Source organism: Saccostrea cucullata, unplaced genomic scaffold (assembly GCF_032062105.1).
Source record: "Saccostrea cucullata isolate Sc308-1 unplaced genomic scaffold, CSIRO_AGI_Scuc_v1 ctg6298, whole genome shotgun sequence".
Lineage (NCBI taxonomy): Eukaryota > Metazoa > Mollusca > Bivalvia > Ostreida > Ostreidae > Saccostrea > Saccostrea cuccullata.
The window spans coordinates 63,427-75,941 of record NW_026938987.1 but is presented as its reverse complement, the minus strand read 5'-3'; the positions used below and the strand labels follow the sequence as shown (position 1 = coordinate 75,941).

The 12,515-nt window shown below is 32.4% G+C and overlaps 1 protein-coding gene across 1 annotated transcript in view; it reads left to right on the top strand.

Moving 5' to 3' along the window:
- Positions 1–10,288: 10,288 nt before the first annotated feature.
- The window catches only part of LOC134251989 (uncharacterized), a 58,459-nt gene continuing 56,232 nt past the window's right edge, over positions 10,289–12,515 (top strand). The window contains exons 1-2 of the mRNA XM_062734392.1: positions 10,289–11,272; positions 11,674–11,898. Coding sequence (XP_062590376.1) covers positions 11,200–11,272; positions 11,674–11,898 — 298 coding nt within the window. The 5' untranslated portion in view covers positions 10,289–11,199. The remainder of the gene's footprint in view (positions 11,273–11,673; positions 11,899–12,515) is intronic.

Genomic DNA, 12,515 nt, shown 5'->3' with positions numbered 1-12,515 from the left:
AAGCAAAGTTGCTCAAAATGTCAAGATAAATCTATTGGTGTCGCCAAAATTCGTCCGGCGACGAAACTTCCTGTCAAACCGGAAGTAGTCAAAAATTGCATATTTTTGCTGTTCTTGACAGGTTTTTCGATATCATATGTCACCGGAAGCTTAAATCTGAATTTTCCATCCGTCGACGTCACTTCCGGTCAAACCGGAAGTTGCCAAAAATGGCTTAATTTTGCAATATTTAACACAGATTTGGAGGATTAAACCATTTTGGGACTTAATTGCTCTTTATTTTTTTTAAATGAAAGTTACTTCCGGTCAAACAGGACGGAAGACCTACTCGTTGCTTTGCAACGAGCTCGGCTCTAGTTATTATTAAGGTCTTCCCTCTTCAGCGGAAGACCTTCTTGTTATTCGTTTGTTTCTTTTCCACTGTTTTTCTTATTTTTTTTTTCCTACCGATTTTGTGCACGCGATTTCTCAAAAACGGCAGGTTATATTTTTATGAAACTTTCAGGTCTGATAGAACATAAAAAAAACTTGATGCATTTTTTTTCATTTTGAGGACGTCACTTCCAGTTCGAAGATTTTTGCAATTTTGTGATTTTTAAGGGTCATTTTGTTCGTCGCTCTTCTTAAAAACCGCTAATCACAGGAAGATGAAACCTTTTCTGGATGATAGAGCAACAAATGTAAATTTGCATTGTGTTGTTAACTTTCACCGGAAGTACTGCACGTTAACGATGGTTTAGTCTGAAAAAGTCAAATTGAGGGTTTCAAAATTTCTTACACTTTTTTTTCTATTATATTGTTTTACTTGTAATTATTTTGTTAAGAAATATAGAACAAAAATTGTGAAGAATTCTGAGATCTTTCAAATGATATCTCAAAAAAAGGGCTGACCCCTAAAATTAGGGATCTAGAGGGGCCAAACGTTTTTACTTGATATCTCGAAAAGTATTGAGAATTTGTAAAACTTCAAAGAAACAAAGTTTTTCAAAATGACAAGCTTAATCTATATGAGTCGACCAAATATGTCCGGCGTCGTCACTTCCTGCAAAACCGGAAGTAGTCAAAAACGCTCTTGCCGTTCTTGTCAAGTTTTCCTGGTAACATGTCTCTGGGAGCATAAAAATTAATTTTCCGTCCGTCGTCGTCACTTCCGGTTAAACCGGAAGTAGCAAAAATTGCTTATTTTTGCATTAATTAACATAGCTTTAGAGGATTCAAACCATTTTTAGGCGTCATTTCTCATTTTTGTTGAAAATGAAAGCTACTTCTGGTCAAACAGGACGGAAGACCTACTCGTTGCTTTGCAACGAGCTTTGCTCTAGTTATTATTCTTTTTTTTTTTCTTATTTGTTCTCCAGTACTTTTTTGTCCGGAATTGTTCTCAGAAACTGTTCAGCCAACTGAGATAAAACCTTTTTAGGGTTAATAGGTGTGCAGTGTAGGTGTGCTGAACGAAGGTCATTTTGCGCGCACACGCCTGCACGTGCGTGCGCGTGAAATGAGTGAAATGACAGATACACTTAAAATAGCCATAACTTTTACATTTCTTAATGAAATGTTTTGAAACTCATTATATAAGGATATATTGATAGTGTAGATAATATGACAATGTCAAATTAGCAAGAACTCACGCGCAAGCACGTGCGCTTCGCTCTGATTGGCTGAAACAAAAATCGCAATATCTCTTATGTTTTTTGACAAAATGCTTTAAAATTTTAAACATAGTTATTCAATAGAATATCCTGCAATTTGATATACAAAACATTTTAAAAATTCACACGCATGCACGTGTGCTGCAATCTGATTGGCTGAAACTTTTAATGGCTATATCTCCTTTGTTTTTCGACGAAATGCTTTGAAATTTAAAACATAGTCATTCATTAAAATATCCTACAATACAATATATAAAAAAAATTATGAAATTATGCGCATGAACGTGTGCTGCAATCTGATTGGCTGAAACTTTAAATGGCTATATCTCCTTTGTTTTTTGACGAAACGTTTTGAAATTTAAAACATAGTCATTCATTAGGATATCCTACAATATGATATATAAAAAAATCATGAAATCACGCGCATGAACGTGTGCTGCAATCTGATTGGCTGAAACATGAAATAGCTATTACTCCCTTGTTTTATAGCCAAACAGGATGGGATTTAGAACAAAGATAGATATCAGGAATTCCTACAAGAAGGTATGGTCATCATGCACGTGCACGAAGGTACATGCATTTCGAACAAGTGAAATTAAAAGTACACTTGAATGAGTGATTTTGTTTATATACTTTTGGACTGAATGCTTAAATATAAAGTACATTAAAATATATAGATAGTGTAGACAAGATGATATGGTCATACGCACATGCATTCACATGCGCACAGGTACAGTTCTAAAATTTGAATATGATAGGTATCCTTCTGGGAAAACGTTGTTTAAGAAAAAGAAAAAAAAGAATGTGTCTAATCTAATTAAGCTTACATGGAATATGGCACCAAACGGGAGTTGGGGAGCGTTTGGGGAACATCTGTAACGGTTCCCGTTACAATTGGCACTAGTTAATATTGGTTTTTATGATTATTCAATAATTAGTGAGAAATAGTTCAATTAATTGATAACTTAATTGAAATCTGGTATTTTTTTATAATGAAGAGAAAAGGGTATTTCAGATAAAGTTCGATTGAGGTAATTTAATTGTTATTTTATTTCATCCAGTCTTTTAATTCGAGCGCATTATGATAAAAATATATCTCCTGAGAAGAGAATTGATTTTGTCGAAAACTTACTTCATTGCTTGATTCTAAGCCATATGATTTTTTTATATTGTCAACAACAAAAAAGTCTAACGCTATGTTAGTAATTAATAAGACCAATTTTGATTAAATTATATGCAGGTAATAGTTATCAATTTATTTAAACATTAGACTCTCTGCGGTGTTCAAAAATTCTGCCTTGCTGCAGCATTCCGTATATTCTATACAATTTTGTCACCATTTCTCAATCTTGTAAAATTTTGAACGAAAATTAAAAACGTGCGTCTAAAAACCATGTTGCTCATTTACATGTGAACATGACTCGATATGTTTTTCTTTCTTTCATTATATTTGAAATAAGTCTGTTGGAAGCAAAGTTCAGTAACCCGATTAGGGCTTGGAGATCACGTAGATTTGTTCGGATTTTCCCCAGCATATGTGAAAGCTTTCGATTTACTTTCCTAATTTTGTCAAATGGAAGACGAGCTTCCCTTCCAGTAGAATCTATCTCAATGCCATAGATTGAAGAAACTGTGGTTGGAGTTTGGTTTTTTTTTCGTATTGATAGGAACCCCAATTTTCCTACATACGTAGAGGAAGTTTGTTAGATCTTTTTTGCACTTAGGAGAATCAGCTGGGCCAATAAAGAAAAGAAATTATCTAGGATGTTGGACATACCCCCTGCTATGTACCTTGACTGCATACAGCAAAACTCGGTTAAAACGAAGTCATGGGACCCATGAAATAACATCGCTATATCCGTAGTTCGTTTTAACCGTATAAGAAAATCATAAAAAATTATATAGCTTGGGATCCAAGATGACTCCGCTATATCCATAAATTCGCAATATCTGTGTTCGTACTAACCAAGTTTTGCTGTAATCCACTGCAAGGCTACACTTAACTGTTCAAAAATCTGACATGAATTCTCCCATCGGTAGACATCTGTCGAAATAAAACTGATTCTTTCAAGAAAAACCTAATGAATGATAGTAAGATGGATTAACTCGGATTATTTTAAAAGCATCTTCTATATCAGATTTTGCCATCAAGCAGTTCTCGCCATTTTTCTGAACTAGCTGAAATATCCAGTCAATGGTGTCATATTGTAAGGCTGAGTTTTCTCTGGGTATGTTCACATTAACAGAATAGTCAATGCATTATTAACCGTCCAGAATGTAATTTCCAAGCTTTCTGATATCATTGAGAGCTTCCTGTTCAATAAATATGGGACTCTTAAATTTACTAATCCGGTGATTTGTCTATTTTCTCCATAAAGAATCTGAATGTAAAAACAACTACTATGAATTTGATATAAACTTTTCTGATTCTGTGGAATTTGTGGTGAGATCATTACATTTTATTCTGTGTTAAAGGAGGCGTTGCAGACTGATACACTTCAATACAATAGAAAATGACTGTGCTCACATTTTGCTCATAGTAAACCAAAAACATGCGTTGGATCAAAAAGTAAAATATAAGACGTACAATAAATTTATCTACTTGTATATAATAAATATTCTGTGAAAGTCTCAATAATTTTATTTAGTGGTAAAAAAAGAGTTGTGGATAAGAGATAGGTACTCAAAAGCGAAACAGACGGACGTACTGACGGACGAGTTGACACCCTGATCACTCTTCTATAGGCTGTTGCATTATCTTCAATCAAAGCAAGTATTTTTTTCTTGTGTAAGGAATTATTAATTTATATATTAAAATTTATTGGATTAATTATCATTTTATCTATACTCTAATATAGTACTTTAACAATGATTACAGATAGTCACTTAATATTTTAAAAATACATGTAAAGAACCCAAAACTACTTATATTTTTAAAACGAGAACTGAAAATTACCTGAATAAAAAAATAGAATTGAAAAAAACAATAATGTTACCTTGTCGAAAAATGGTATTAAAAATGGTATTCATGTTTTGTATCGAGAAAAATATATAATTGTTTAAAATCATTTTGAAATTAGTGATTTACTGTAGACTTTGCTAAAAGAAGTATTACAATTGTATCTAAAAAATTCTATTCAGTGATGTATAAATAATGTATATAACTTTTTGTAAATCAGTTCTACCTTTATATGAAATCATTTCTTTGAGTATTACAAAATAAACTTTAAAACTTTGCATTTGAATGTCCATATTCTCGAAATAATCGCAAAAGATTATGATATAAATAAAAGTAATCATTCAGTCTCGGCTTAGCCATGTCCTAATTTAGTTTTGGTTTTAATAAATGGACATTAAAAAGAGAAGACGATTGCTTTTGACAAGACAGTATGATCTCAAACAGCAATAAATATCTAGGCAAAAATTAAAGGATTTTTTTCAGTTGTTTATTAATTTAGTTAATATATCTCTTAGCTATAATCTCTCTGCATTCAAACCATTGAGCAGTAAGGATTTTTTTTCCTCCCAGATCCTACTGCAACACAGGACCTCTTTTAGAAAAGTCTTATTTAATGGACAGGTATCTACGTCCTGTGGTGGATTCAAACCAGCGACGTTAGACAAACACCTTTCTCCTTGAGACAAAAGCAGACGCAGTGATCAATGACTTGTGCTTTTACATTTGTTTAGAAGGAAGAATAAAATGAAGGACTAAAGTATCACTTAACATACCAGCGATTAAATCGCAGAATATTTTCTGCTTAAATGACACACACACTTACAAACTATTTATTAGTCATCATGGAAAACCATTATAACATAATTTGTATGCCACAATTTTTTTCTTCCTGGAATATTTCAAGAGCCATCAAGAGTCATCTCAAGGACTGGTCTCCAAATATGTCTATCAGAATCTACCTTAGCCGTTAGGATCAATATCTAATTACACGACTCTATATTAGACGCCCTTACCCCTGTGCCACTCGAGCGATGAGTTTCATTTGTAGCTTGAATGCTAACACCTATATATTCTAACATTATATACTTCCTTTCTTGTCTTTTTATAGATATTCTTAAAAGTTAGTGTCAAGAATATCAAGAATACCAGCATCTCTTTTAAATTTTTCCCTCTGTAAGTTCTATGGTCGATATAATAACCTGTTCAGCAAATACAATTTATCATTAGTCAAATGCTGACTGACATTTTTTCGTACAAATTGTTTGTCAATTACTTATACACTAAACTGACGACAGAATTTTCCGTTGTTTCCGAATCAAGACAAGAAGCACATGGCGGAAGTGAACAATCGGCATTGGATGCTTACTCCTCCATGGGACCTGATCCCACCTTTGATGTTTTGGAAGTCCGTGTTTACTCTCATCCTATTTTCAACTGTTTTCTAGACTTTTAATTTTGAATACTGTCCATTATCTACATATGTTTTATTTCTTTGAAGATGGTACAAGATGAGCCCTAAGTTTGCCGAAGTTTTCCGACGATAGCAACCCAGGTATTTTAGTATAACGTTGGTAGCTATTTTTTCCTTTTATATTATTTTATTGAAATTATTAAGCCATGACATACTCTTCTGGTTGTTTTTCCAATCAACAGCCCGTCATTTTAGATATCAGGAAGTTAAACAAACATAACAATCCACATTTTTTCTCTTTTTTCTCAGCATGTAATCCTGCATGGTATGATAGAGACTGTAAAGAAGTGTGCGGTTTCTGTTAAGGAAACAATCCGTGCCATGGTATGACTGGATCTTCATTTTACCACAATTTACACGGACATTCATATGTTAATAATTCCAATCTTAATTTTATTTATTGATTCCCTGTGTTTTGATTGGACGAAAACAAATTCAAGAAAAAGTTTACACATCGATGAATTCTTCAATAAGAACTACTTTGACTGTTGTAAAAACATTGAAAACAGATACTTCTAGTCCGTTTTAGCTAAATTATGATTACAAGAAACTGTAAATAAAAATGAATGAATGAATGAATGATCGAATGAATGAATGAAAAGGAGATAAACAGGACTGACAGACGGGAATATTATGTTTATGTCACTGTCGGATCACGAGTGTGAATTTTAAAAAATCGCTGATCATGCTGTCATTTTCTCGACGTTCCATATCAGCTCAGTTGGTATCGTTGTGATAGGGAAAAGAAACGTACCTCTCTTGCCTTTTTAGCATCAAATTCATATGTTTACATCCTACAGATCCCATATTCTCCCTAAATCTTTGAACGAACCAGAGCAAATCGAGGACGTCGTCGGTCTGCATCTTTCATTATGACGTTGTTGTTAAAATGTCAACATGACCATGGTCAAGGACGAATTATTCTGGAGAATACGCGTATTTGCGATATTTGTTGACTTAAACAACATTGAATGAGTTTTAATAAGTTTATTTATTGATGGTTTTGACAATTTAAGTTGGATTTTATAATATTCATCTTGTATACGTTTCTTTGCGGCATAAAGTATTCCTACGCCGTACAAAATAACGGATTGTATGGCGGCCTCAAAGGGAAAAATTTAATAATTTAGAAAATTCGTCATTGGAATTCGCACTTTTATTCAGTTTGTGAGTAAAAAGGCAGAGTTTACACATCGATAAATTCTGAAAAAAGAACGTTTAATCCTATAATAGACTGACTTTAAAATTGAAATATATAATTTTTCTGTGACGACATAGAGAAAAAAAATGAAAATTTTATTAGCCTGATAAAAACATGAGAAAGGTAGATATCATAATAAATCATCACCTGTCAATTGCCCTGAGTGCCCAGTAAAGGTCTAATTTTGAAGCTTTTCATAGATATACAACGACGTCGCGCGATATGCGTGAGATGTTTCGAATATTGCACCAGGAAGAATGTATATTTTCGACGTTATTATGCTCTAACTAATTAAGTTCTTAAAAAGTTATTAACTTGACTTTAACAAGAGTTTAGTAGTAAATATGATAAATTATAAAGAATATAGCTCGAAAAAAGGACCATTCTGGACATATGACATCATGATTTGGTTCATTTCTCAGTTTGATGCAAAAACGCCTCAGAATGACCCATTTATGTGCTTGCATTATTTCCCTTAGGAAAAAGTGTCTGTCACCGTCGCGGACACCAATGTTTGGATATGTTATGTTAACTTATATCATTTTGACGAGTCATTTTCTCTTATAAATGAAGGTACTTAACAATTGAGGGCTTGGTTTAGGGAGAGTGTCTTTTCATTTTCATCTTGTCACATAAAAAAGTACATACTTTTTAGTATTTCAAGTGCATGTCATCCTGAAAGAAGAGGGCAGCCAGTTTTATGGGACAAGTTAAATGAAAGATTATAGTGTGTTTGTAAACGATGATGTTCAATAACTGCTACATGCATCTGAGGCCCCCTTTTCTTCGACGAATTTTATTTAATCTTTAACAGTTTTGATAGTTTTCAAACATGACCGAATAAATACGTCCTTCCTAATAGGTCCATAAGTCCCGACATATTTTCCTTATTTTAAATATAAAGATTGCATCATTATCTATGAGTTTTAAGACCCCAGACAGCAAAATTTGACCTGATTTTAGACAGTTTGTTCTTTAATGAAAAGAAACATGCCCAGTCTTGCAACATTAGCGGGGTATGCATTTCAAAGGAATTTCCCTTATACCGCTATTGTTATCATTTTGCTTATAGAAAACAATTGTCCTGTGAATCTAAAGGAAAAAAGATTCTATAAGATATGAATATCTAAAATTAAAGAAGAAGGTACGGTTTGGGCTTGGTCATGTCCTTAAATTTTCATGTTCTTAAAAAGTTATTAAATTGCCTTTTACAATAGTTGAGAAGATGGATATAATAAATTAGTAAAGAATATGACATGAAGGAGGACCATTCTGAGAATATGACGTCATTGATTTGGTATATTTCTAAGTTAAATGCAGAAAAACCTAAGATGACTCATTTCTCTGCTTATTTTCCTTCAGAAAATAGTGTCTGCCACCGTCACCAGCTGCGATTTTCGGATATAATATACATTTATTGCATGATAGTGAGGGAAATATGAAGACTTATTCAGCCAAGAAAAATCATATTCCCCGAGGGCTTCGCCCGAGGGGAATATGAAATTTCTTGGCTGAATAAAGTCTTCATGTTTCCCGAACATTCATGCAATGAATTGTTTATTATACCGAAACAAGCAAAACCTTTGAAATAAACACAAACTTTCAAATTCGGGACCGCTCTCAAATTCACTTTCATCGTTAACGTAAAGTTTTGTGACGTAAACCAGGCTATTGTGACGTCTAATACTCTCGGGAGTTTTCGTTCAACGAACGAGAACTATAATGGCGGGAAAATACACTAGGTATTCCGAAGAGGTGGAATATGATGAAAAACGTGAAATATGAAGTTTTACGGTCCGATCACGTGATAACTTTGAACCAATCAGATAACGCGTTGTGTAGAATATTTACAATGAGGTATAATAATTTATTTTGTAAACTGCTTTGACAAATCACATTTTATAAAAATCTTTGTGGGCGAGGGTGGCAGAGTATGTTTTCAGGAAAGAAATTTCAATGCAAATTAATGTCTTTTGCCACTTTTTTGGAAAATACGGTTAAAGACACAAGTTAATGGCGTCACAATTAACATTTAGATCATGTGAGAAAAACGATTTATATATCCTTACTGAATAGAACTCCTATGAATCAAAAATAGATAAATTAATTTTCATTTCTTATATCACATTCATATTTTTGTAAAATACCGGGATTAATGTGTATTGAAAGTGTACCTTGTTCTTTAAATGTTACTAGTTGATTAAACGTATATGTACTACCCCCATAAATTTGACTTAGTGTCTGCTTTTGTCTTATATTATTTCTGTTCTTTCTTATGCAATTTGGAATTAAATCACCGATTTAAAGCTTTAGAATTAGATACGATTAAAAGGACATCCGATAACAATTGAATAATTTCAAAAATATGCAATCTTTACCATGTCCCCCAACTGTCATTGAAAAGATCTTAAATGCTAGCTTCACAAAGTGATAAGTTCCCTACACGTGTGGTTGTATGGTATAATTTAATAAAAATAACAAATAAAAATGTGATTGTTATGATATTCAAATTAGCATTATGCGCCATAAAGTATTTCTGTTACAAATACATGTAATTAAATTACTGTAATATAACTAATGACTATTAATACAAGTCTGTTTATAAATTCATCAACAAAAAGACTTATTTCCCTTTTTTTAACATTAATGGTAGTACTAAGCTTATATTTTACGATAAGCAAAATACATGACTTTCTGTCTAAGAACAGATAAGAACCTGAAATAAGCGTAGATACCATAGTATTCACTTATAGTGATGTGTGCCTAATAATGTAGTTGTCATACATGTAACGAGGCATGATCAAAAAGTTCTCGAACTCTCTATGTATTTACAAAACCACTATTCAGATAAGAATAAAATTAAGCACACATGGAGACCTACACATGTTATATAAATAGCATATGTAATGGAACGTTTTGCTCCGTGTTTATGACGTCACAAGGTGAAAATGACGTCATAAGGTAGTTCACTTGTGACAAAAAATGGTTGACTCAGTCGTTTGCGAGAAACTAACGGCTATAAAGTTAAACATATATCCTGCAAAAGTTTATAATAATCTGTACAGGGTTAATGAAGACAAAAGACTTGCCAGAAGTGTTTTAAATAATTGGATTGATTGTTTGAGTGAAGGAAGGAAGATGTTTAAAAAAATCTTTGTTCTGTTGCCCAGTGAAAGAAAACTGGGAAAGAGGCGTTTCCTTTGTTAAGCAGTTAAGCAATTTGATATGAAAGATCGCAAACTTGCAGTTAGAAATATAGATAAATATCTTTACAATTATATAATTATTAAATCCCTTAAATATCATTTACCTTAGACTTTAAACATTTCATATATCAAAATTGAAGTCACCCACTTTATCCACATGAAATAAACGACGGTGAAAACACAGAGGACCTGGGTTTTAATGGTCACCATGTTCATTCTGCAAAAGGATATCATTATCCATCCATACTATAGCAGAGATTAGGCCATTTTGACAAATGGACTGTTTCTGTTGTAAAAAAAAAATAACTTGCATGGTAAGAAATATAAGAGTTGGAAATCATTTAAGCCTCAGTGACAGAACGTCAAAGAGCATGTCACGTAACCGCCTATATTAAGTGAACCGCAGAATGGTTGCAGATGCGCATTAAAATCGGAGAGGACTACAATGAAAAATTTTCAACACTACAATATATCATTTTATATTGGAAGTCATTTAATTAGTTCGCGAACTTTTTGATTACCCCTCGTTTGTTTAAAAAGAAATAAGATATCCTTCAAGCTTTTGAAAAGGAAGTAAATTTAAAAAAAAATACTTCAGTTGTTTAGATTATATAAGGGAAGAAAAATTTTCAGATTTGGTATTATAACAATTGACGATTTGACAGATGTACATGATGTATCTTGCTCCTAACAATAGCATTTGATCAAGTATGGGATTTTATGCGAGTAATGCATTGTTATTATATGTTTGGATTTATTCCCTACCTTTTGCTATAAGTTATGGTAGGTATCATTTTTCCAATTATCTACTTAAGAATTTTAAATAGAAAAATGTTAAGCAGCAATCTTTGGAAATAACGCTGGTGACCATTACTTTATTTTTATTAATTTCTTGGATTACTGACTTTTTATTGTTATGTGTTCTCATATGGAATCACAAAATGAAGTTCACACCTTTGATAGGTCATACAACCATATACATGAGTTTATCATATATGTATTTCAGTATTTCATAAGAATAAAAAAAAAATATGCTTAAAAAGAACAAAATATGCAAAATATGGCTTTTTTATGTTGACAAGGCTAATAAAATAAGGAAAACTGAAGAAAATAAGTAAACTTAATATTCTTTCGACAAATAGTAATACTTTTATGTTATACATGTAATATATTATTTTCCAAAGACCAGCTTGTAAATACTGCGATTACAGTAGTGAGTAGCAGTTCCACATATTCAGATGGATCTTACGCTGGGTCTGCTGACAAAACAATTGACAGGAACTTCGATCAGGAGTATAAAAGCTGCATGCATACAGACGTTGGAAGGTCAGAAGCCTGGTTACAAATTGATCTTGGAGGCATCTTTAATTTGAAAAGTGTAAAATTATGGTATAGAAATGAGAGAAATAGTAAGATATTTTTTATATAATTTCTTTGTTCAATGTTAATGGGGAAACAATAATAAAAGAGTTTACCTAGCTTTACTAATTTTTCTTTGAAGAAACCTCTCTACACTACCCACTTAACAGTTCTGATTCTGTGGCATTTTTTTCTGCAGTAAGAGTGATTTGCCCTTAGATCTTCATTCCAATAAATAGAAATGTACAGTATACATGTATTACATATTTTGTAATCAATTCAAGTACATCTATTGTTAACATTTGAAGAGGCCAGGATAAATTCATTGAAAATGTTATTTAATTTTTTTTTTCTTCACGTAAGTAAAAACAAGGATTTATATTCACTGATGCAATGATGTGTTTGTCCATTTTTCCCGGGGGTAAATTCCATGTATCAAATATTGAAAAGAACAAGGTACAGTTTCAATACAAATTAAGTCCTGTCCTTTTCTAAAATATTAACTAATATAAGAAATTAAAATTCATTTTTTCTGAATCGTAGGAATTCCATGCAAAAAGAATACAGAAACTGCGTTTCATAATACCTCCTAAATGCTAATTGTGACGTCATTAACATGCAATTTCCAGTATTTTCTAACAAAGTTGCACGGGACATCGATTTGTAG